We start from the raw sequence: 25,923 nt of genomic DNA, 5'->3' as shown, positions 1-25,923 counted from the left end.
CCCACTTAGTCCCGGCTATTGTAGAACTTGAACACTGCCACCAGGTGCTGAAGGGGTGAGATGAGATGCCATGGAGTCCATTTTGCTACCTTCGAAGATTATTGATAACACCTTTGCCGGGGCGCCTGGGGGGCTCAGTCGGCTGAGCATCCGACTTCAGCTCAGGTCATGATCTCACGGTCCGTGAGTTCGAGCCCCGCGTCGGGCTCTGTGCTGGCAGCCCGGAGCCTGGAGCCTGCTTCGGATTCTGTGTCTCCCTCTCTCTCTGCCCCAACCCACTCGCATTCTGTCTCTGTCTCTCTCAAATATAAATAAGCATTAAAAAAAAAAAAAAAAAAAAAAAAAAACCTTTGCCGAAGGGAGGATAGTCTTAAGTCCAGATACTATCATTTCACCTTATCCAAACTGAAGATCAAACTGTGATCTTCAGTTGTGTGAGCTCTGACACAGTTCCCAAACATCAGCGTCATAAAGGGAAAAATTGCATAGAAGCAAAAAGGCTCTTTTTAAAAATTTATTTATCTTTTCATGTTTATTTTTGAAAGAGACCTAGAGACAGAGCAGGAGTAGGGGAGGAGGAAGGGAAGAGAGAGAGAGGGAGACAGTCCGAAGCAGGCTCCAGGCTCTGAGCTGTCAGCACAGCCCGACTCGGGCCTCGAACCCACAAAATGTGAGATTAAGACCTGAGCCGAAGTCGGTCACCTAACTGACCGAGCCACCCAGGTGCCCCTATAATTTTTTTCTTAATATTTATTTTTGAGAGAGAGTGGGAGCAGGGGAGGGGCAGAGAGAGAGGGAGGCACAGAATTCAAAGAAGGTTCCAGGCTCCGAGCTGTCAGAGCTGTCAGCACAGAGCCCGACGCAGGGCTCGAACCCAAGAACTGCTGATCCCAACCTGAGCTGAAGTCAAGTGCTCAACAGACCCCCACATAGGAGCAAGACTAAAACTGGACATGGATAGGGGCGCCCGGCTGGCTCGGTCGAAGGAGTGCGCAACTCTTGATCTCGGGGTCATGAGTTGGAGCCCCGTGCTGGGTGTAGAGAGAACTTAAATAAGTGAATGAAACTTAAAAAAAAAAAACAACCCCAAAACTGGGCACGTAGATTTTCACAGAAAATGTAAATGATGCACGTGGTAAATGAACAGGCAGTAGGTAGTCACTATGACCATTTTATTTTTAATAGATCTGAAAATTAAATATGTATTATTTCTCTAACAATGCAAATGAGGATCGACAACATTAGTGCAAAGCGGCATCCTACAAGTAGAAACTCACCCCGCCCCGGTGAAATTATTAGCGTTGAAGAGTTCACATTCCAAACAGTCTTTGCCACACACAAAAATGCGTTTATTTGGTTCTTACTTTCAAAATTACCAGGTTACATGGCTTTCTACCTGAGAAATTCAAACAAATTGAACAAAAATACATTGACAGGTTTTTAGTTTTCTTAAAGCACTATCAGCACATACGAGGAAAAACATGGAGATGTCTATCTAAAAAGACAAAATTTAAACTTCAGGCCCTTACTTAATAAGACATAGAAAAAAAGATGTGAGGAAAAAACTCTTGCACCACTTAAATAAAAGCACAACAAAGAATAACTAAATAACTAGAACTAATAGAAAGTGATCACAATATTTTCGGTTCTATCTCATTCCTTACTAAGCCATTCACTCCATTGAAAAGTATAGGATAAATTGTTCTCTTCTTCATTTAAGGCCTATGCGCGCGCGCACACACACACACACACACACACACACACACACACACAAGTTTATTTAAATCTAAAACTCATGACTATAAGACATATAAAAATCGAAGGTGGTACAGAAAGTAAACATGAAATCAGTATTTTTACTAACTTCTAGGTCCCAGGATGGTATTTAGCAAACAAACGAAACCAGACAAAAATATTAGATAGAAGTGACTTAGCACCAGTTCTCTTATACCAAAAAAAAAAAAAAAAAAAAAAATTGCACATGCTGTATTCTGCAATTTCTTTTTTATGCCTGGTCACTGAGCAGCAAATTGTTTTCATGCCCAAAAATCTCTGCAAAGAAAAATTATCTAATGACAGCAGAAATGAAGATTTGTTTTCCAAACAACCATAACTGCTTTCCATTACGAGCCCATAGTGTTCTTGGTTTCAATGGCATGGAGCATGAAAAAAGAAGGAGGCAGAGGAGGAGAAAAATACGTAGTTACCAAAAGCTGTCTGGCAAAATACAAGCTCTTAGCACTTTAAAAGGCTACTCTGGACAACAGTACTTTGAACATTAATAGTCACTGCTAGTCTTCAGAGGAGAAAAGGCACTCACCCCACGAAACGATTTTTCAGATTTGACAAGCCAAACCTAGTTTTAACGGCAGAGTCACTAGGTTGAAAGTGGAACCAAATACAAGAGAACCAACGAATCGTCCGTTGGTTATCATCTCCTTAATGATAAACACAATCTGCTACATTACTTGTAAACTTTTGCACGTACTAGCGTAGCTCTCTTAAATGGGAGGAGAAGAGATCAATGAAACAACGTGTGGTTCTTACTTCCGGTAACTTAGAAGATCTTGTGGCCCCTTTAGAGATCAGGTTGCTCGAGTGGCTGGCTGGTTATGAGCACGTAACGTGCCTCGTCACTCAGGGCAACCACACTGACTGGCATTCCACCTTGGCTCTACCGGCTGGTACTTTTCCACAGAATATCCAGTTAAGACTGAAATGAATCATGTCACAGGGAAATGTTTGCCTTCCACTACTTCTGTGAATGAAAATCACCCTTTCGTCCTGCAGCCGGTCTGATCTCATTGATGTCTTCAACTGCCGAGTCAGGGATAGCTTGGCTGGGGGTGGGAAAAAAAGGTCACCTACTGCCCCTGAGGGTCCTAAATCCTATATAAGGCGGAATGAATCAGCCGAGCTTTTAATAGAACATGCACTGCGTTAAGATGTAAGTCTTTATGAATCTATAAAATATCTCAATTTAAAAACATAGTCAAGAAGTCCAAAACCAGTAGGTAAAAAGAGAAACCGCTTATGTTACGAGTTTACAAAGCCTTCACACGTACCATTTTTCCCCCAGCTGGAAAACTAGGGCTTTGCCCTCGACTCCTAACTCCATGGCATTATTGAGGATTGGGGAGGCACTTGTTAAACGTGTTATCAAAAGTCAGTTTGGGGATAGTCAGCGGCTTTTTACAACCTGATGTCACCCAACCCTGAGTGAAAGGATTACATAACCTGAAATGAAATACTGCCACGTCCTGTCCTCCCAAAGTGCTGGTATCGGTGCCCCAGGATCTTTCGGCATTTCCTTTTGCAAATCCCACTGGTTCTTTTACTTCCATTCTCTTGCTCTTCTAGGATGGAATGACGTGGGGTTCTTCAAAAAAAAAACACACACACAAAAACAAAAACAAAAAAAAACAAAACAAAACTCTGCAAATGGTCCACCATCCGTTTAAACGTCAAGGGACAATCTGAGCCCCTTTTAGTTTTGTCTTCCAAATTTTGTTTCTAAAAGGACAACTCTTTGAGTACTATGAACACATTTAAAAGATTAATTTCCCTCTGGTGGGTGGTCCCATAACCTTCCGATGTCGTGAAGGAGTCTCTGGTATGTCCTCGCTGTCATCCCTTCTGTCACCTACAGCCATTTCTGGATAAAAGTCAGGAAAGTTTCGTCGCTGCACGTGGTGTTTCTGACCAAGGCTAAGAAGGTATAAAAAGACCTTCTTTCATTCGCTGTTGTCCCTTTCGAAGATAAATGACACTAAATGATGCTGTTAGAACAGCTAAAGAGCCACAGGGGGCCATCTCAACTCCTCTCAACGTTCATCTGCTCCCTCGCTGGCACCCAGTTAAAGTCGCGGCTGAACTGTAGAAATGTCTGTCCTCGGATCAAGAAGTTTTGCGGGCACACTGTTTTACCAACCTTCAGAATCTGGATGTTTCCTGTTTCTAAAGTTTGCCAGCACACTGGCAGTCATTGATGCTTTATACTTTGGCAAGAGAAACAAGGTTTTTGCATTTGACCTTGCTCAAGCTTTTAAGTGTCGCTCTCTTGCTCTGTAGTTGCCAACTACATCGCGATATTTGGTTTTAAATTTTCTTCTTGCACTTTGTTTACTGCGAATGAGAGCGTTTTCTGAACTGAGAGAACTTCAAAACATTTGAAAATACAGAGGACTAGTGTAGCCGTTTTGTAAATAGCTTCCATAGTCCGCGTGCTCCTGACTGTTACGTCTAACATAATAATTATCAGAATTCAGCATGAAATCTTTAGAATTCTCATATCTTTTGAACCTTCTCACCTCCTGGTTGTAGTCTGGCCTCCAGGGGGTCTCTCTTCTTTGGGGGAAACCCCCAAAGTAGAAAACATCAGAGCTGTTTGATGATGTTATTGGCACATGAGGGGGCCTATAGTTCACGTTCTGGCCGAATGTGCTATTGTCGAACCTCCTCCTCTTTCTTACCATGTCGTCTAATAGATCACCGGGGCTGGATCCACGGTAGTAGCCTTCATCAAACAAATATTTGGGGGCCAGTGTTTCCCTGTTTTGGCTGTTGTTCTTCTCACCTCTCATGGAACCGTTTTCACCTTCAAGCCATGAGCATGTCAGCTCATACCTGGACCTCTTGACTGGTTTCCAAAGCTCATATTTAGAGTAGCGTTCCTCCCCCTCGCGGTTCCACTCTGAACACCAGGTCTGCGGACTTGACCTAATTTCTTGATCGCTAGTGATAATTTCAGCAGCATCAAGAGATCTTTTTTCTGGGGAGCTATCATATGTAGTCACAGATTTCTCATGGTCTTCTTTCTTTATGCTAAGGATTTCACTGAAGCATTCAGAATCACTACTAATTTCCTCTAAGAAATCGGTCAACTCCATTTCTAAGTCTGCTGACCTGTTGGGTGAGGAATCCCGGCTTTGACTGGTGGATCTGGAATCTCTGACCTCGTAAGCATAAATCTCTTCCGACAGATGGCTCTTTCCATCAGTTGGGGACAAATGACCACCAGCCTCACTGGCTGTGTCCTTGCAATGATTTAACTCCTTGCGACTCTCTTTGGCATAATCCACTCTTCCTCTCTTTTGTGGTTTATGCTCAGGACCCTGAGTACCAATCTCTGAGCAGCCATCATCTTTTCGAGCCTGTCGTCTTGTTGCCAGGTTTTGCACTGGGCTCAGGCTGGTGGAGTCATGGTTACATTTTCTCAAAGTGACTTGAAATCCATTTCTCTTAGCATGGACAGCCCTCTGCCACTGACGCGTGCTTTCTGGGCCACTTGGTTCTAGGCAGATATGGGCATAGTTTGGAGGTTGATAGTAGTTTAACATGTAATCAATAAATTCATCTGTTTCATAGATCTTCTGTTTCCTGCCACGCCCTCGCTCAGATAATCTGGAGGAATCGAATTTATGAGAATTGCCGCGGTCTTCTTTCTCAAGAGGCTGACCTCGGACTGTCGCATTCTGCAGAGAACTCTGGTCAGAGACCGAACTATCACTGTATCCATCAGCTAATGATTTTCCAGCTCCTGCTCCTCTAGCTGAAGAGCTTATTTTTTTTCTCCTAAGGTGGTGGGGAGATACATGTAAGTGAGCCCTATTTCCTGTCTTCATTTTTTGTTTTCGTTTATGGTGTGGCTTGGCAACCTGATATTTTGGCATTCCTTCTTGATTCTGAAGGTACTGACTGTGTAGCTCTTCTTTCTTCAGAGTTTCCAGCATGTTCCCTGGAGTATGGTTCGCTCTGGGGCTTGGATCGTCTACCCTCTGCGGGTTAAACTGGGTGGATTCCTTTAAAGAAAAAGGTTAAACATCTCACATGAAAACTGTAACGGTTTAAACATTTCAAAGAAAACTGGGCTTTCTGGCATGGTTCTGAAGTGGTTTCTAAGCTGTAAGGTGGATCCAGACTAGGAACAACATCGCACTGAGGAACGAAGAGGTACGAATGAAGTGTCTCGGGCTAACGCACACACTGGGTCTGTGCTCGACCGTTTACACACCTTCAGAGCACATGACCCTTTTCTTTATATGTGCACAGACTGGTGAGTATTTACTGTTCCGGGTCTTACGCTAGGGGCTGGGGATAGTAAAAGAAGAAATGCTCTACAGCCTTCCCAGAAAATCCTAGAACAAGAAGAGACTGATGGGTGAAATGTGTGTCTAAAAGGGAATCGCCTGGCCTAAAAGATGAACCGCCTTTCTGTTTTCCATTCCAGCCTCTTCCCGTGGATTGTAGGGGAGGGTATCCCTGAGCTGTCCCCTCTCACCTGCTTCATTCAGAAGCAAGATGACAGGTAGAAAACACGGCCATGCCAGTGGTTCTGTCTGTGTTGTCTGCTCTGCACAACCAAAGGGCAGGTTAAAGGTGCCGCCCACAGGCCCCACCCCGCGGGGAGAGTGTGCCCCGTGCCCTCACTGACAGCTCACGTCAATCGGGACAGTGCCCACCCGTTACCCGGGATTCAAACCTGAGGACTGCACGCAATCAGTATGTGGCATCAGTGGGGCCAAGAATTAGGCACCACACACGTTTAAAAAGGTAAATTCTTAAAAAGGGGTCGCCCCCCAAGATCAGTAAGGTAAATTAAAAGATTCAGCTAGCCTTATTAGAAAGTCTATGTGAGAGTTTTCTGATCTCAATTTCACTCGGGTCGGTTGTCCACACTAATGAGAGAAAGGCTGGGTATCCAGATACGCATCAAGGTAACGCTCTGATACTGATGCCATTTACTCTTGGTCTTTACAAACACTGAAGGGGCGCCTGGGGGGCTCGGTCGGTAAAGCGTCCAAATTCAGCTCAGGTCTGATCTCACCGTCCATGAGTTCGAGCCCCGCAAGGGGCTCTCTGTTGTCACCGAGGAGCCTGCTTTGGATCCTCTGTCTCCCTCTCTCTCGGCTCCTCCCCTGCTCTCCCTCTCTCTCTCTCTTGCTCTTTCTCTCTCTCAAAAAAATAAAATAAAATAAAATAAAAACACTGAATATGCATTTTTAAATTAATAATTTGGGAACCTTTCTGACCTTCACTCCAGGATATCTGTGGAGCCTGGTTATCTTTAGGAGGTCAGTAAAGTGGGGCAAAAACCAAAAGCAACAACAACAACAACAACCACAAAACCCAAAACTCCAAAATGGAAACTCTCCAAACAAAACAATTGCTCTGTGATGTGGGAAATTCCTTAGCAAATAGTTTAAGACTAGACTAACATGAGCCTGCTACCCTAAGGTCTCTGTTCAAGGTTCTTCCTTCCCATCCAAACCTGTTGCAGATGAACGGACAAGTTGATGGAAGGCCACCAACCTAACACCCCTTCCCTCGCCCTGGCGCCTTCCGTTATATCCATGAGAAACTCAGAGAAGATACACTAGCTATAGGGCTCTGGGTCAGACCATCCTGGAGTTCGGGAACACACAGTGTGCCAGACGGTAAGGGTGAGACACAAGTGCTTTGGACAATTTGGGTACCTCTTTCGCCAATCCACAACTGGGCTACTGGAGATCAGCCTATTGAAAACGAATCCCAAGGAAGGCAAAGAGTCTTCCATGGAGTCGATTTGAAACAGGCCACTGCTTCAGCGTAGAAGTGTGCCTCAGAAAGGTCAGTACCTACCAAAAGTGATGGCTGATCGAGAAAGAGCCTTACTGCAATTTTCCTCAAGAGGACGCGTAGCAACCGAAGGGCCTCCCCCCTCCTCTGAGCCAGCAGGCACTTCCTCTCCTCCCACTCTTCCCAAGAGTCGGGCTCACGCGCAGCTTCAGCTTTGGCTGGCTCCTTCTGTTTCCTTTGCCGGTGTCTGTCTCTTTCCTTCAGGGCTCGCCGCCTGACCCTGGCCCTCCTCCTCTTTTCCTGGGCTCTCCTCTCCTCCTCTTTTCTTTTCCTGGACAATGATGAAGATTCAGTCATTCAGAAGGTATCTATTAGGCATTTGCTCTCCTTCCAGCTCCCTCCCCACTGCCCGGGGAGGACGGATCATTTAGGTTTCCAGGAATCACTCAGCGCTAACCCCAGGGCCTGACACAGACAACTTAGGGAATAAGACACCACGCATGGGGCACCGGGGTGGCTCAGTCAGTTAAGCCTCTGACTCTTGATTCCGGCTCAGGTCATGATCCCATGGTTCGTGAGTTCGAACCCTGCATCGGGCTCTGTGCTGACAACGCAGAGCCTGCTTGGAATTCCCTCTCCCTCTCTGCCCCTCCCCTGATCTCGCCCTCTCAAAATAAGTAAATAAACTTAAAAAAAAAAAAAAGGCTCCATGTGCATCAGTCAAAACAGAAGGACACAAAATTGAGCTGGTTGGTTAGAAGCATGTACAGGAGAGAGTGTACAAAAGGAAGGCTACAGAATTCAAAGGAGGGGCTTCTAGAAGTCCCCACTTTCTCAAACCACAAGCAGTCCAGCTTGTGGACTCAGCTGTCACAGTGCTGATTTCATTTCTCTTGAGATCAAAACCTTCCGTGGAGTTGACTTCACCTTGGCTTATAAAACAGGGAAGTCAAGGCACTCAGAAAATCTTACGGATGAGAACTGGTACTTAACACAGTACACGATCATAAAAACATACTGGCTTAGAAAAATACAGGCTTTGGGGCACCTGGGTGGCTCAGTCAGTTAAGCGTTGGGCTCTTGATCTCAGCTCAGGTCGGGACCTCATGGTTCGCGAGGCTCTTGATCTCAGCTCAGGTCGGGACCTCACGGTTCGCGAGGCTCTTGACCTCAGCTCAGGTCGGGACCTCACGGTTCGCGAGGCTCTTGACCTCAGCTCAGGTCGGGACCTCACGGTTCGCGAGGCTCTTGACCTCAGCTCAGGTCGGGACCTCACGGTTCGCGAGGCTCTTGACCTCAGCTCAGGTCAGGGCCTCACGGTTCGCGAGGCTCTTGATCTCAGCTCAGGTCAGGGCCTCACGGTTCGTGAGTTCAAGCCCCGAGTTGGGCTCTGCGCTGATGGCGTGGAGCCTGCTTGGGATTCTCTCCTCTGCCCCTTCCCTGCTTGTGTTCGTTCTCGTTCTCTCTCTCTCTCTCTCAAAATAAATAAATAAACTTAAAAAAAGAAGAAGAATATGGGCTTTGTTTATAGCTGTTCTCTGAAAAATGAAACTGTTTTGGTTAGGCCCTTATGGAAACGTGGGGAAGGAGAAAGAAGGGACAGTTACCTGAGTGAGGACTTAGCCAAAAGCTGAAGGATTATCTAAACTGCATGTTTTGTCCAGAAACTTGGGGCAATAGTTACCTTGGCTCAATTTCTGGCCAAGTTTCACAGACATGATCTCAATCAACTCATATTACCCCACCAGCCAAAAAAGTGAAAGGTCCATGAAGGGGTACTCTTTCTCTCCTTTTTTGAACAGCTATAATTCACATGAAAGACTGCAAGAATAAACGTGGAAGTGGAGGGGCCAAGAGGTAAGACTTGTTTTTTTTTTTTTTTAATTTTTTAATGTTTATGTTATTTTTGAGACAGAGAGACAAAGCGTGAACGGAGGAGGGGTGGAGAGAGAGGGAGACACAGACTCTGAAGCAGGGTCCAGGCTCCAAGCTGTCAACACAGACCCCAGTGCGGGGCTCAAACTCCTGGAACTGTGAGATGATGACCTGAGCCGAAGTTGGACGCTTAACCGACTGAGCCACCCGGGCGCCCCACGTAAGACTTGTTTTGAGAGCCCTGTAGTTCCAGCCCATTTGTACCTTCTTGGCAAACCTTTGGCAATCCAATAGCCCTTTCTAGGCCCAAGTCCCTAATTTCAAGACAAGGAGAAGCTCAAAGAAATAAACGTGGGGGCTCCTTAAATTCACCGAAAGACCTTAGGCCAACAGGAAATAGAATGCCAAGAAATACATGCCTTCCTGCCCGTCAGTTGGTTTGACTGCTGAGCATTTTGTGGAAGAAAATCTTTTCCAGTCCTAAAAAGAATTTGTTTTTATTTAAATTGGTAGGCAAGGTAAAATTTGGTAAAGCGGGGGTAAATTGGTATACTTGTTAATTTGGTGGGCTAGGATTTTCATTATAAAAGCCCCTGATCCTTTTGTTTTTAATCCTTTCTTCCCAGATATCTTAATCTAGCTCATTACTTGTTCTCCCTGAGAACCTCACTTTTTAAGTTTCCTGTTTTCAGTTGTTTGGCCATTTTGGTTTTGTAGCAGCACCGTCGGAAGACTATAGGCTTCCACAGAGTTTTCCCATCTGCAGCAATACCTACTGCCCCCCCCCATTGTCACCTATTCACCCAGAGGGAAAAATCCACTCATCGGAAGTGAAAAACCCTCTTTGTTAAAGTCGGCCTCCTCACCTCGCAGCCTCTTCCTCGTCTCTCCTCTTTTCTTTTTTCCTTTCTTCCTCTAGTTCTTGTAATTTTAGCCTTTCTTGATTTCTCCTCCTTATGGCTCCTTCGCTGAAATGTTTGGTCCTATCAAACATAACCTGCCCACAAACAATGCAGAGCTTCGTTAGAAAAGTTTGCCAGCTGGCTGGGTATGTCCCAGGCCAGTGAGATGGAACTGGTATGTACATTACCATCCAAAACCCAAGGAGTTCAAAATGCCCTCTCTGCATCCCAGTGTCCAGATGGTTCCGCTGCTTCGTGGTCCCCTGCCAAACGGCCCTGTAGAATTTCCTTTGGCAGAACCCTTGAGGAGCTCTAATATAGCTATAGATGGCATCACGGTGTCATTTTGGGCACAGGGTCTGAGGGATGTGAGTATATTACCTCTGGTTTTTTATAGCAATCGACTGAGTTCGTGTATTTTTGTTTAATCATCAGAGACAAAAACAGTCAAAAAATGGGGGGGGGGAGTAGAGGGGGCGGGGAGCGAAGAGGCAAGAAAACTGACCTAATGGGATACAGACATCGGACTACAGTGATTATTAAGCTACTTTGCAAATCTCAAAATAAAGTGAAAGTCAGATCGAGGCACTACAAACAAATTTGCTCGAAAAATAAAAGGAGACAGAACTAGCCCTTTAAATATACACAAGAATGATAAACACCAAACTCACAATCATGGCTATCTTTGAGGGGAGGAAGGGGAATGGGGTCTCATCTCACTGGTGATGTTTTCTTTTGTAAGCCGGGCAATGGGTACATGGGTGGTCACCATGGTACGTGTTATATCTTTTGTCTGGCTGAATAGCTCCTAATTTAAAAAGATAGATTTTAGGGGTGCCCGGGTGGCTCAGTTGGTTGAACGTCTGGCTCTTGATTTTGGTCATGATCAAAGGGTTGTGGGATCAAGCCTCAGGTTGGACTCTGCACTGAGTGTAGAGCCTGCTTAAGATATTCTCATTCTCTCTCTCTCTCTCTCTCTCTCCCTCCCCCCTTCCCCCTCTCCCCCCCCCCCCCGCCCCTCTCCCCCACTTGCACGCACTCTCTCTAAGAAGATGGCCAAGCATTCAGACATCGATGAGGTGGCATGACTGGACAGACAGGATGATCTTGAAAGGAAAGCATCCAAGCTTGTTGAGGTTATGTTCCAACAATTTACCTGACAGACATCCTGAAAATGTAAGCTGTTGCCCCAAGAGGACAGAGGGAGTAAACCGCTCTCCTGTGGTTTCAAACTGCATGTATCCCTCTCTCTCAGCAACTTGTCAAATAGAACAGGCATACGAGACAGTTCCATAAGGGCCAGAGGAATTCTTCAGTGCCCTGGAGAAGTTAGGGCAGAACCCCGGATAATAATAAAACCCCGGCCAGCAGCATGCCTGCTAGCAGAGAATGTTCCAATCCGGATTATTTTTATTCCTAAACATCCATTTATTAGTGACAACACAAATCTCCACATTAGCTGTCAATCAGAGCCTGGTGGGGTCTAAGGAAATTTATTCTAGATGCTTCCTTCCAGCTTTTGCTCAGGACCACCTGGACAGTGGGAAATGAAAGAAATTCTGGCTCCTTCTTACCTTGATGTTACAGGCCAGAGCTTTCCCATCATCTCCTTTGAGCATTAGCTTCATACCTCGAAGGGACTCCATGGCTTTTACAAAGTCCGTCGACTCCTGGTACTGAATAAAGGCCTCAAACGTCTGCAAGCCGAAGCCGAAACCCCCGAAGTTCCCACCAGTCGTCACTTCTCGGTAGGGGTCTAGCATAGGGATATCCACATTCTTGATCTTCCCAAAGCTTTCAAAGACCACCCGGAGGACCTCTTCACAGGGCTTCTCCCCGCTGGAACCTTTAGGTGCAAACCATTTGCAGGGCAAGCCTTCAAAATATATAGAGTCGGGGCTCTTATCCTGGTCCTGCTCTTCGGCCCCATCACTCGATGAGGCCTCCTTCTCCCTGGGGAAGCGCTCCCACTCTCCCTGGGCGTCTGTAGCCACTACTTTTAAGTCTGTTTTCAAACCGTGTAGCTTGATGATCTTTCCATGTAACTTTGCCTTCAAGATCTGAACCAGGCTTCGCGTTTCGGCCTCCCCCTCGAACCGGATGAAGTCCTTGGTACTCTTAGAGAGCCGAACTGTGGTGAACTGATCAGGGCAAATTAGGCTCTTAAGCTGGTCGAGAACTTCCCAGTTGGAGAAGGGTCTCATGGGTTCTGAGCTCTCTGGGAGCAATACATTGATCATCAGTTTTGCTATGGGCTTGAGGTAGAGGTGCTGAGCTGCACAGAGCTCTGTGGCCTCAGAGTTATCATACACCACGGTGACCGTCATGGTAGCCCCCGGAAACCTTAGAGGGTGAGAGAGAACATTTTCATACAGATGGAGCAAACACGGATTTGGACTTCGAAGGCTGCTAGCATTCCTGGACTTCAGTTCAACCGATAGGGGAAAGCGCACTTTGGGGAGAATGAAGACAATAGCTCGCATTCGTTTAATGTGTTTTAGGGGGTTCAAAGTTTCCGTATACAGTTGGCCCTTGAACAGGACGGGGGTGAGGGGCACCAACCCCCTTCACCCTCATGCGGTTGAAAATCCACGCATCATTTTGGCTGCCCCCAAACCCAACTACCAATCGCCTACTGTCAACCAGAGCCTTACCAACAACAGAAACAATCGAGGGACACATATTTTGCATGTTATATGGATGATACACTGTATTCTTACAATGAAGTAAGCTAGAGGAAAGAAAATGTTCTTAAGAAAATCAGAAGGAAGGAAAAAAATGGGGGCGCCTGGCTGGCTCAGACGGTGGAGCATGCAACTCTCGATCTCGGGGTTCTGAGTTTGAGCACCGCATTGGGTGTAGAGGTTACTTTAAAAAAAAAGAAGAAGAAGGGGCGCCTGGGTGGCTCAGTGGGTTAAGTGTCTGACTTCGGCTCGGGTCATGATCTCACGGTTCATGAGTTCGAGCCCCACGCTGGGCTTTGTGCTGACAGTGAGGAGCCTGCTTGGGATTCTCAATCTCTCTCTCTCTCTCTCTCTCTCTCTCTGCCCCTCCCCCACTTGCGCACTCTCTCTCTTTCTCTCTGAGTGAATAAATAAACTTAAAAAGAAAAGGGGTGCCTGGGTGGCTCCGTCGGTTAAGCGTCCGACTTCAGCTCAGGTCATGATCTCACAGTCTGTGAGTTCGAGCCCCGCATTGGGCTCTGAGCTGAGCGCTCGGAGCCTGGAGCCTGCTTCCGATTCTGTGTCTCCCTCCTTCTCTGTCCCTTCCCCACTCACGCTCTGTCTCTCTCCCTCTCTCAAAAATAAATAAACATTAAAAAAAAAAAGAAAAGAAAAGACAATCATAAGGGAAAATACATTTATGGTACTGTACTGTATTGATCGCAAAGAAATCCGTGTATAAATGGACCCGCACAGTTCAAACCTGTGTTGTTCAAGGGCCAACTGTACTGTGTTTCAGTTTCCTTCACTGAAAAATTGAGATTCTAGGATTTCTGAGAGGATTCAATGAGCAAGTACATGTGAAAGTGTAAGAATAGGGCCCGGCACAAAGGAAGTTCTCAATAAACACAAGCTATGATGATTCTTTATTTGTGGCAAAAGTGTTATTTGATCTCATTTGATTCACGAAGCAACCTATAAGAATTTTCATGCCTGTTTTACAGATAGGGAAATTCAGACGGATTCAGAAAAATTCAGTGACTTGCCCATACATTGAGACCCCAAGATTCCAAATCTCCAATCTATTGCATGATTGATGTCAAAGGTCAAATCCCAGAAAAACTGGCTGGGGGTACTACAGAAACGAGGCAAGGGTAAAACACCCATGGCGCATTCGGGAACACGCACCTGATTTAGCATCCTTGGTCCAGGTTGGTTTCTAGGTCTTACGTGGACATATCCACTCGTATGCTCCCAGTCTATTGACATGAACTAGACTGAACTCTAAGTTCAAATGCAGAAGAACCATCCTCTTCTAATGAATGACCAAGTGAATTTGCCCTTGACCTAAAAATCCCCCAAACATGAGTGCCTGCTGGCATTTCCTGTCAACAAACTCTTTTAAGCTGCCCCAAGGTGAGTAAGATTACAAATACTGGGAATCAAGGATTTCTGCTCCTCTTTGCTGACTTCAAATAGCACTTTCCAATAAAGGAGTTTTTTCTAAAGTGGACATTTCCAGAGTCTATAAAGCCTGAGTTTCTCATGTTTTATGTCAACTTCCAATGTCAACTTCTGAGAGGTTTACACACAAGCATACATGGCCAGACGATAGAAATTCTAACACAAAATCCACTACTAAATCTTGGTTAACTTTGTAGGTACATAATTCTTTAATAACTGTCCATAAAGGACAGTCCAAGTCAATTTCCTTGAGGAGACAAAGTTTGCGTAGACTGTTTTTTTAAAGGCCCCCAAAGGTTATATCTAAGGTATTAAGGTTCTTAGAAATTCATATAATAGCAACACTGAACTGGGGTGTTAGGAAAACAAACATGCTCTCTTTCTCCAAAAACATTATCTAAATAGCAAAATGAGGGAAAAAAATCCAGTTACTTTGCTGCAACGTGCAACCTAAGTGAGAGTCAACACTAAGCTCCTTTAGGGGAAAAAAATTAATGTGATATTCAACTAAGATACACAGAACTCCCAAATTCATCTACAGTCAATAGGTATTTGTTTACACAACCTAATTCAAAGCAACAGCTTTTAAAAAACCTTCCAGAAAAAATGCACACAGAGTAACCACTTCAAAGTGATCGGGTTTGTCACGCTCTCCCCATTTATTCCAGCGACAAGCCTTTGTCTTAAACATTTCAGAATGCTTCCTTTTGGATCGATTTCAAAGTCTGGGTTACATTCTTTTAAATAGCCTTGACGGGGGTCAATTTTGAAACTCTTTTCTCATGGATTTGATATTTAGAAATTATCAAAAATTACCTAGAATCAAGAACGTTGAATAAAATGGTTGACTATAAAGAACAAACTGATTTTCTTAATTGGCTTATAACCGCCCCCCCCCCCCAAAAAAGGAGATTCTAATGAAGGCTCTGATTCTTGCTTTTTTAATTCGTGGGTACATCGTTGGAATGAGTGTAGAGCTTTGAAGGATGACAACTTTGAAGGACAACATTCATTTGAATGTGGTGGTATAAGAGTTGTAAAAGTAATCGCAAGTTTCCACCCAGCCCCGTATCTACACTCTGCGATGTGACTTTGAGTTACTGCTATCAAGAGATAGAGTCAGGGCACTTGGGTGTCTCAGTTGGTTAAGCATCTGACTCTTGGTTTCGGAAGATGTCCTAGACCAGCCAGCCCCCAGCCAACCCACCAACTGACCACTGACACGTGAGCAAGTACAACAGTCCTGCCAACCTATAGACTTGTGAGAAATAATAAATCCCTGTTGTTTAAGCCACTAAGTTTGGGGCTGGTTTGTTATACAGCAATAGCTAACTGATACACACATTGAACTCTTAATTCGTTTCAAGATATACAATTACAAGGGCACCTGGGTGGCTCAGTCGGTTAAGCATACGTCTTCAGCTCAGGTCATGATCTTCTGATTTGTATAAGTTCAAGCCCCGCGTCGGGCTCTGTGCTGACAGCTCGGAGCCTAGAGGCTGCTTCGGATTCTGTGTCTCCCTCTCTCTCTCTCTCTGCCCCTGCCCTGCTTGCGCTCTGTCTCTCTCTCTCTCTCTCAACACTAAATAGATACACAATTCCATTTAATAGTCTTTACACAAATGAATAAAAAGTTATAAAAGCCAATTCCTGGGAGAGTTTTGGGAAGAAAAAAACAGGCATCTTCATATCTTGCTAGAGACCATGTAAATCATCTTTTTCTAGAATAATTTAGCCAAACAAACCAAGAATCATAAAAATTCTCATCTCCTTTATCAAGTAACCTGCTCTAGAAACTTATCCTAGAGAAATAATTTAAAATAAGAAAAAAGCATGGGCGTCTGGCTGGCTCAGTTGGTAGAGCATGCAACTCTTGATCTCAGGGTCATGAGTTCAAGCCCCACATTGGCCAGGGAGCCTACTTTAAAAAACAAAATCAAACCTGCTCAAAGCCACTTATTACAGTGTCATTTGGATATAATTTTGTGCAAATTATGTATGCACAGGAATAAAGTCCAGAAATTGAGTTATGATTTTTTTGGAAAGTAGTTTTTAATGAAACATTTACTGATTTAATCAAACTTTTAATAGATGCATTTTTAGTCACTTGTTTAAAATTATGACCAGTATAGGGGCGCCTGGGTGGCTCAGTCAGTTAAGCATCTGACTTCAGCTCAGGTCACGATCTCACGGTCTGTGAGTTTGAGCCCCGCGTCGGGCTCTGGGCTGATGGCTCAGAGCCTGGAGCCTGCTTCCGATTCTGTGTCTCCCTCTCTCTCTGATCCTCCCCCATTCATGCTCTGTCTCTCTCTGTCTCAAAAATAAATAAAAACGTTAAAAAATTTTTTTTTTTTAAATTATGACCAGTATAAATAGATCTTATTTAAAAATTTCTTCTACTTAAAATTAAATTCACAAAGACGACTAAAAATCATCACCGTTTTGAGATTTAACATATGCCTCACACCCCTCACAAGGATGATTTCTACATAACAAAACAAATTTCTATACTTTACCCACATCTCTCCACTTTCCTGAAGTGTAAAAAAAAAAAAAAAAAAAAAAAAAAAAAAGGCTCTTATCAAGTTTGGAGAGAAATGAGCCAAATACCATTTTAAAGTGTTTGATGAACCGTGTTTTTGACAGTTTTCAAAAAACTGGCTATCGCTTCCGTCTCACACTGAAGCGAAAATAAGCAGTAAATTCTACAGCAGAAGCCATAACTCGGATGACTACAGCCAACAGCAAGACGGTCTCAGTGAACAAAGTAAACTGAGCAGAGACTGAGGAACGGGCCAATCTCAAAGGGCAAGTCCTCCTCAACTCCAGCTGCAATGAGGGAAGAAGGGCCGGGATCGGCCAGAACGCCCGTGTTTTCCAGAAGCACCAGAAACCCAGGTCCTTCCGTGAAATCTGATTTTCAGATGTTGGCAATCAATTTAAACGATTTAAAAGCAGTGCAGAGTACAAATAAACACATCTGCAGGACTCTCTGGCGTGCTAGTCCTTGACCTCTCTGCTCTAGAGTATTGTTCTCAGCTCTTTCTCCAGGGATAAGACCCTACACCTGGATTAGGAAGCACCTAAGCTATTTTCTGACCTTCCCAAGATTGGTCTTAAAAACACAAACAAACAAACAATAATGACCCCCTTTAAAGTTCCCAACGCAGGGCCCCCCACCCCCCAACCAGAGTCGGAGGAGCACGTGACTCTTGATCTCGGGGTGGTGGGTTCAAGCCCCAGGCCGGGTGTACAGATGACTTAAACAAATAAATAAACTTTTAAAAAATAAAATAAAATCCCCACGGCCAACCCCTGGCTCCCCCAAATAGTAACAATAATGAATTAGACAGTTGTCCTCATATCTTTCCCTGTTGTTCATGGGCTTTAAAATTAAATGTTCATGAATATTTCATCTTAAAATACTCTCCCAGAATAGGGAGCTAATTTTCCAATCTTAATTTTTAAAAATACTGAGGCATATGTCAGTTCACAATGAACCTATGGTCCACTGAGGCACTAGATTTTTTTTTTTTTTTTTTTTTGGTATTGTTGCCAGGCTCCATTTTCTTCTTGAAGCTGCTAAGGGATTGAAGCTGCTACTTTCTCATCTGTCTTGGGGACCATGTGATTTCTTGTCTGTTTCCCTTTGGCTTATTGTTCCACTCTACCGCATAGCCCTTTGGCTAACCAAGGACTTCCTTCTTTATAAAATTTCAGTGGCTCTTGACAGTCTCCCAACTGTACATCAGTGAACGCAGTGAGGAGCTGGCACTTGTTCCTTTTTGAAGCTTGCTTTCCCTTTGGCTTCTGGGCCACCACACTCTCCTGGCTTTCCTTACACTTTCCCAGTTGGTCCTCCTCAGCCTTCTTTCTGGGTCCCTGTTCACCTACCTTTCCCTCAACTATTCGCTGTGCCTTGGGTTTTCCCTGAACTTTTGGTTGTGCCTTTGGTTTTTTTTTTTTTCTATATGCAATATTCTTCAGCAAATAAATCATGTTTAAAATGGCAGGTGTAGGGGCGCCTGGGTGGCTCTGTCCGTTAAGCATCTGACTCCCGATTTCGGCTCAGGTCATGATCTCACAGTTGATGAGATCGAGACTGCGTCAGGCTCTGGGCTGACAGGGCTAACCTGCTTGGGATTCTCTCTCTCCCTCTCTCTCTGCCCCTCCCTGACTCCATGCGCACACACCCTCTCTCTCGTTCTCTCTCTCTCTCAAAATAAATAAACAGTTAACTCTCTCTCACAATAAATGAATACACTTTAAAAGAAAAGGAGGGGGGTGCCTCGGTGGCTTAGCAGTTAGGCATCCAACTCTTGGTTTCAGCTCAGGTCATGATCTCACGATTCCATGAGTTCGAGCCCCGCATCGGGGTCCCACTGATGGTGTAGAGCCTGCTGGGGATTCTTTCTCTCCCTCTCTCTCTGACTCTCTCTCTTTCTCTCAAAATAAATCAATAAACATTAAAAAAACCAAACATTTTTAAAAAATAAATAAAATGACAGGTATAGATGAGCTCCTCTGGGAATGAGAAAACATAGAACCAATCCCCATGGAAAATTAACATTTAGAAGTCAGCATGAGGAGGAGGGCTCAGCAAGAAGACAGAAGAAGCTGGGGCGCCCGGGTGGCTTGGTCAGTTAAGCGTCCGACTTCGGCTCAGGTCATGATCTCACGGTCGTGAGTTCGAGCCCCGCGTCGGGCTCTGTGCTGACAGCTCAGAGCCTGGAGCCTGTTTCAGATTCTGTGTCTCCCCCTCTCTCTCTGTCCCTCCCCTGTTCATGCTCTGTCTCTCTGTCTCAAAAATAAATAAATGTTAAAAAAAAATTAAAAAAAAAAAAAAAGAAGACAGAAGAAGCAGCCAGACATGTAGAAGTATTTCAAGAAGGAGGATTAGTCAGTGGTGTTGACAACTCTTAAGAGGTCAAGTAAGGTACTGGGGCACCTGAGTGGCTCAGTCGGTTAAGCATCCGGCTTTGGCTCAGGTCATGATCTCACGGTTTGTGAGTTCAAGCCCCGCATCAGGCTCTGTGCTGACAGCTCAGAGCCTGGAGGCTGCTTTGGATTCTGTGTCTCCCTCTCTCTCTGCTCCTCCCCCGCTCATGCTTTGTCTCTCTCTCAAAATAAATAAACATTAAAAAAATTTTAAAGAGGTCAAGTAAGGGGAGAATAGAGAAGTGTCCACTAAAAAATTTTTTAAGATTTTATTCTTAAGTAATCTCTACACCCAACGTGGGACTTGAACTCACAACCCCAAGATCAAGAGTCACATTCTCTACCAACAGAGCCAGCCAGGCACCCCCAAAAAGTGTCCACTGAATTTGGCAGCATTAGAGGCTGTTGGTGATCTTAGCAAGCATGGTCTTGTGGACTGTTGAGGGCAAAATCCAGATTGTATTAAGTTGAAGAGTTTAAAAGAAGTAGAGAAGCAGAGATGGTGTGTAGATTAGGATTTTAAGAAATGGAGCAGGGGCGCCTGGCTGGCTCAGTCAGTAGAGCATGTGACTCTTGATCTTGGGTCATGACTTCAAGCCCCACACTGGCCGTACAGCTGAAGAAGGAGGAGGAGAAGAGGAAGAGCAGGAGGAGGAGGAGGAGGAGGAGGAGGAGAAATGGAGCAGTATCTGGAGAATATTATAGGGTCAGCTGAGGCTTTAAGGATCAAGGGATATAATGTACGAGAAAGTGATTTGGAAATTGTAACTTGCCACATATGGGTAAAGAGAAATCCAGGAAGAAGATGGCTAAGGACACAACCCAGGGGGACACCCTCATTTAGAGAATGGAGTGAAAAAGACCTACTGAATCAGAATTTCAGGGCATGATGCCAAGAATGTGAATAGTCTTAAGCTCATGCTGTATTGTTTGGAAATGTTTCGTTGACGAAGAACCTCACCAGAACTGATAGAACCATAACAGATAGAACCATTCCTCTTGTGGAGGGCCTGGGTTATTTTCACCTTGTTTCTATTGTGGGTAATGCCTTTATAGTATACAGTATAGGGATAAGGTTGCGGGTTCTAGAACCACACTGCCCGGGTTTACATCCCAACTCTCACCACTTACTAGCTGTAATTTTGGGCAAACTGTGTAAGCCATCCATATGTCAGTCTGCTCAATTTAGCGTAAGTATCACCACAGTGTATCATTTAATTGATGTAAGGACTAAATGAGCCATTGTAAAGTGCTTAAAAATGGGGCCTGGCACACAGTAAACACTTAATAAACACCGGCCATTATTGTTAATATGTATCTTTGTGAACCTAGAGTCAAACTTCTGTTGAACCATTTCCCCAGGATAAAATTTCGGGTTGGGATTACTGCATATGTGGAACTTGAGAAACAAAGCAAAGAAAGGAAAAAGGGGACAAACAGAAAACCAGACTCTTAAACACAGAGAACAAACTGAGGGTTGCCAGAGGGGCGGCAGGTGGGGGGATAGGCGAAATAGATAATGGGGACTGACAGTGTACTTATGGCGATGAGCACTGAGCGGTGTATGGAATTGTTGGATCATTTTATTGCGCACCTGAAACGAATATAACACTGTATGTTAACTACGCATCAATAAAAAGGGATGACAAAACAGTAATAAAAAGGCTGAGGCATGGAGAATATGGTCAATAAGATGGTAATAGCACTCTTTGGTGACCGATGGTGACCACACTTATCGTGCCGCGCACTGAGTAACGTATAAAGTCATTGAGTCATTATGTTGTACACCTGAGATTAATACAACACTCCATGTCAATTATACTTCCATTAAAAACGTGTCTAAAAAATATATATCGGGGCGCCTGCGTGGCTCAGTTGATTGACTAACTGCAGCTCAGGTCATGATCTAGCGGTTCAAGAGTTCGAGCCCCACATCAGACTCACTGCAGTCAGCGCAGAGCCTGCTTCGGAGCCTCTGTCCCCCTGTTTCTCTGCTTCTCCCTCCCTGCTCTCTCTCTCTCTCTCAAAAATAAACAAACATTGGGGCACCTGGGTGGCTCAGTCAGTTAAGTGTCAGACTCTTGATTTCGGCTCGGGTCATGAGCTCACAGTTTGTGAGATCAAGCTCCTATCTGCTGACAGCACAGAGCCTGCTTGGGATTCTCTTTCTCTCTCTCTCTCTCTCTCTCTCTCTCCCTCTCCCTCTCCCTCTCCCTCTCTCTCTCCGACCCTCTCCCCTCTCAAAAATAAATAAATAAAAGCAACACTTTTTGTTTTGCTTCGTTGAAGGATTTCATTTTTAAGTAATCTCCACACCTAACATGGGACTTGAACCCACAACCCCCCAAGATCAAGAGTCACATGCTCGGCCAACCAAGCCAGCCAGGCCCCCCCTAAAAGCAACACTTCTGAGACCACCTCTTCTTTAACAGCTTTGCAGAGGCAAACGAGAGCTCCTCCAACCTTAAAACATTGTAGTCATTCGACAATGTTTACACAGCGTGCATTCCAGCAGTATCTTGTGTATACAGCTTTACCAAGGCATTTCACTCAACATGCTCCCAATGCCGGGACATTTCTAGCAGATTCTCAGAGAAAAGGACTGCTCTCTCTAGTCATCTGTCCGCCTCTTTTTCCTTGCCTGTATACCCAGCGGCAAAGCTGACCAAATCGCAGTAGCGTAAGAGAACAGACAAAAGAAGCCAGTCTTGAGATGCTGTCACAAGTGTAAAATGGTTGTTTTCACCAGCAGTGAAAATTCCAGAAATTCTGCGTCCAAGGTCCCTCTAATACCTTCCTTCATCTCAGAAGATACTTAGAGAGATTCCTCTGCTACGTCTCAGGGCTCTCCGATCAAAAGTATAACTTTACAACTTTAAAAGCATTTGAATCATAAGCATAAGTGTCGATCATTCATTCTCTCTCACTTTTATTCACACTCATAAATATTTGCTATCAGAGTGCCAGCAAAGCCATTTCAACGAGGCATGTTTTTAAAAACAGTGGGGAAAAAAATAGGACCATCTGCACAACTCCATATCCTCTTTCAAAGTAGTTCTTTGCTGCCTTTCTTTTTTCTCCAGGCCTTTGAACCTTAAAGTTAGTCATTTTGAAAGCATTGAAGATGTATAAAATTGTATCAACATATTTATAGGCAGTGGGGCAGCCGAGATGTATATGGATCAAAGCAACCTAGCCGATTTCCAGGCTCCTGGCTAGTCCACAGTCCCAGTGAGCCTTGACCAAATAGAAATATTCCCTGGCTCTCCAGCCAAGAGGTCATGGATAAATATTCACGTGTTTTGACACGTCATTAGCCAAACAGCAATTTAAAACTGAGGCTGACCATATGCTCTGATCTTGAAAAAACCTAAAAGTCACATAATTAAAATGAGTGGCAGTCAGTGTTGCAATAACAGGAATAGGGCCAATATAGGACGCACAGAATGACTAAATTTCCAAATCAAGATGGTCCTAGAGGGCCTATTGGGGCACTGGGGGCTTTTGGAACAGACAAAAAGGGACTTTGGGAGAGCCATAGCCATCCAGCAATGATACATTAGTGGCCATACTGGAGTCCTGCTGAGGGAGAATCTCTTCTGCCAGCACTCAAAGAAAATCTGTTCTAAGGTATAGGAGGAAAATTGTTTTATTCTGTAAGCTTCAGGTGTAACAACATTGTAATTTGACATGTGTATGCACTACAAAGCGATCACTCCAAAAGTCTAATTACCATCCAACACCCTACAATTGACCCCCTTTACCCTTTTGCTCAACCCCCATCTCCTTTCCCCTCTGGTAACCACTGATCTGTTCTCCGTGTCTATGGCTTTGTTTTTGCTTTGTTTTGTTTGCCTGTTTTCATACGGTTTGGTTTTTAGATTCTACGTATGAGTGAAATCCTATGCTATCTGTCTTTCTCCTTCTGACTTATTTCACTGAGCATAATACCCTCAAGGTCCATCCACGTTGTCGTAAATGGCAAGATCTCATTTTTTATGGCTGAGTACTATCCCACTGTGTGTGTGTGTGTGTGTGTGTGTGTGTGTGTGTGTGCATATACATATCTCCCACATCTTTATCCATTCATCTTTAACGGACAGTTAGGTTGTTTCCTATCTTGGCTATTGTAAACGATGCTGCAATAAATCCAGGAGGGCCTGTCTTTTCAAATTAGTGTTTTCATATTCTTCAGATAAATATCCCTGGCAGACTAGCTGGATCACATGGCAGTTCTAGTCTTAATTTTTTTTTGTCCCTATTTCAAGAGGTCATACTAATGCTGCCTTTGTCTGATAATGTTTGTAAAAGCAAAGTGTTTCTAAAGCCACTAAAAAAAAATTAACCCAAAGAAAGACTTGTAGCAGGCCTTTCCATGCAAATGGATTTACATAACTCTATATATTGGTGAGGACAGGAGCAAGGGAGATTTTTTGGGGTGGGGGAGGGGGGAGCTATTTTTTTTTAAATAAGCACACAGCAGTGAGCAGAGCCAGCTGACCACACCTTTGGTCTTTTGCCCCCTTCTCAGACACCAGAAACATTCTTGAACACCCCTCTCCGGACGCTTCCAGCCAGGAACACAACTTTGTATCTTGGATTAATTTACCATAATGCTACTACAGTAGACTTCTTGCTTTCTCTTCTTGGGACACAATAAAAGCTACCAGGGACTTAAAGCAATGCGGCTGAGTAGCTTTCTTTTTGTCTCACTCACTGAACAGTCAGGACATTATCTGTGGGCAATGCGTTTCACGAAGGCACCCGTGTTTTACTTCTCAGTTTTACCTCACTGTCTGAAAATTACCAGCAAAATCCCTGCCCGCAAGTCGCCACCTACCGGGGGAAAAGCAACCTCTACATGAGCCGGTGCTTGGTACAACTAAGCAGTTTCTCAAAGCAGCAGTATTTCCCAACCTTTTGAAAATCCCAAGGCAAACTAATTTGAATACGAGTCCTCTGAAGAGGATATTGCCCAATACCTTATGGCGAAAATGTGATCAAGGAAGGAAAGATTGGAGAAGCCACAATGCATGTGAACTCTTCATGGCAGCCTGCTGTGTCGTGGCATCTTGACCACAGAACACTGCCAGGGAGAAAGAAGTGCAAAGTCAAAAGAGGATGGAATGGCTTTAAAAAAATAAGACAGCGGTATATTTACGACTTTCAGCATAAACAGCAAAAACAGATGTCGAGGGGGTCAACACGTTGCTCATTTTTCGTGCCTACAGCAAATTTCTGTAGAAATTCCATATAGAGAGAAACTCTACAGAAGTGCTAGAAAGACTGAGTATATATTTGGTAAGCTATTCCCCTTCTCTAGGGATTTGCACTTTCCAATTAATCTTTTTTATTATTATTATTGAAGAGCACTACACAGGGGCGTCTGGGTGGCTCAGTCGGTTGAGAGTCTGACTCTTGATTTCGGCTCCGGTCATGATCCCAGGGTCGTGGGATCGAGCCCCGCGTCAGTCTCTGTGCTGTGTGGAGCCTGGTAAAAATTCTCTCTCTCTCTCTCTCTCTCTCTTCTCTCTTCTCTCTTCTCTCTCTCTCTCTCTCTCTACCCCCCTCCCCCCCTCCGCCCCTCTCCCTGGCTCATCCTCTCTCTCTCTCTCTCTCTCTCTCTCTCCATCCTCTCTTCTCTCTCTCTCTCTCTCTCTCTCCCCCCCCCCCTCCCCTCCCTCCGCCCTTCTCCCTGGCTCATCCTCTCTCTCTCTCTCTCCTCTCTCTCTCTCCTCCCTCCCCCTCCCTCCCTCCGCCCCTCTCCCTGGCTCATCCTCTCTCTCTCTCTCTCTCTCTCTCTCTCCTCTCTTCTCTCTCTCTCTCTCTCTCTCCCCCCCCCTCCCTCCGCCCTTCTCCCTGGCTCATCCTCTCTCTCTCTCTCTCCTCTCTCTCTCTCTCTCTCTCCCTCCCCCTCCCTCCCTCCGCCCCTCTCCCTGGCTCATCCTCTCTCTCTCTCTCTCTCTCTCTCTCTCTTCTCTCTCTCTCTCCCCCCTCCCTCCCTCCACCCCTCTCCCTGGCTCATCCTCTCTCTCTCTCTCTCTCTCTCTCTCTCTCTCTCTCTCTCCCTCTCTTCTCTCTCTCTCTCTCTCTCTCTCCCCCTCCCTCCCTCCGCCCTTCTCCTGGCTCATCCTCTCTCTCTCTCTCTCTCTCTCTCATCTCTCTCCTCTCTCTCTCTCTCTCCCCTCCCTCCCTCCGCCCCCTCTCCCTGGCTCATCCTCTCTCTCTCTCTCTCTCTCTCTCTCTCCTCTCTCTCTCTCTCTCTCCTCTCTCTCCCCCTCCCTCCCTCCGCCCTCTCCCTGGCTCATCCTCTCTCTCTCTCTCTCTCTCTCTCTCTCTCCTCTCATCTCTCTCATCTCTCTCTCTCTCCCCCCCCTCCCTCCCTCCGGCCCTTCTCCCTGGCTCATCCTCTCTCTCTCTCTCTCTCTCTCTCTCTCTCTCTCTCTCTCTCTCTCCCCCTCCCTCCCTCCGCCGCCTCTCTCCCTGGCTCATCCTCTCTCTCTCTCTCTCTCTCTCTCTCTCCT

General features: G+C 45.1%; 2 protein-coding genes across 2 annotated transcripts in view; both read right to left on the bottom strand.

Annotated features, from left to right (window-relative positions):
* Window positions 1-1,155: 1,155 nt before the first annotated feature.
* Window positions 1,156-5,732, bottom strand: LOC128773926 (A-kinase anchor protein 17B-like). Its single transcript, XM_053892110.1, has one exon. The coding sequence runs from the start codon at window positions 5,730-5,732 to the stop codon at window positions 4,161-4,163; it is 1,572 nt and encodes a 523-aa protein (XP_053748085.1). The 3' UTR covers window positions 1,156-4,160.
* Window positions 5,618-25,923, bottom strand: part of LOC109250775 (A-kinase anchor protein 17B) — a 26,158-nt gene continuing 5,852 nt past the window's right edge. The window contains exons 3-6 of the mRNA XM_053892111.1: window positions 11,909-12,677; window positions 10,299-10,429; window positions 7,758-7,888; window positions 5,618-5,801 (exon numbers count right to left, since the gene is read on the bottom strand). Coding sequence (XP_053748086.1) covers window positions 5,785-5,801; window positions 7,758-7,888; window positions 10,299-10,429; window positions 11,909-12,661 — 1,032 coding nt within the window. The 5' untranslated portion in view covers window positions 12,662-12,677 and the 3' untranslated portion in view covers window positions 5,618-5,784. The remainder of the gene's footprint in view (window positions 5,802-7,757; window positions 7,889-10,298; window positions 10,430-11,908; window positions 12,678-25,923) is intronic.

Source organism: Panthera pardus, unplaced genomic scaffold, assembly GCF_024362965.1.
Source record: "Panthera pardus isolate Hobbes unplaced genomic scaffold, ASM2436296v1 HiC_scaffold_27, whole genome shotgun sequence".
NCBI classification, from domain to species: Eukaryota; Metazoa; Chordata; class Mammalia; order Carnivora; family Felidae; genus Panthera; species Panthera pardus.
Note: the sequence above shows the minus strand (reverse complement) of the source record. Positions and strands in the feature narration are given on the sequence as shown.

Excerpts from the sequence above, each read along its gene's own strand:
- LOC128773926 (XM_053892110.1), bottom strand. The coding sequence starts at position 5,732 with ATGCTGGAAACTCTGAAGAAAGAAGAGCTACACAGTCAGTACCTTCAG.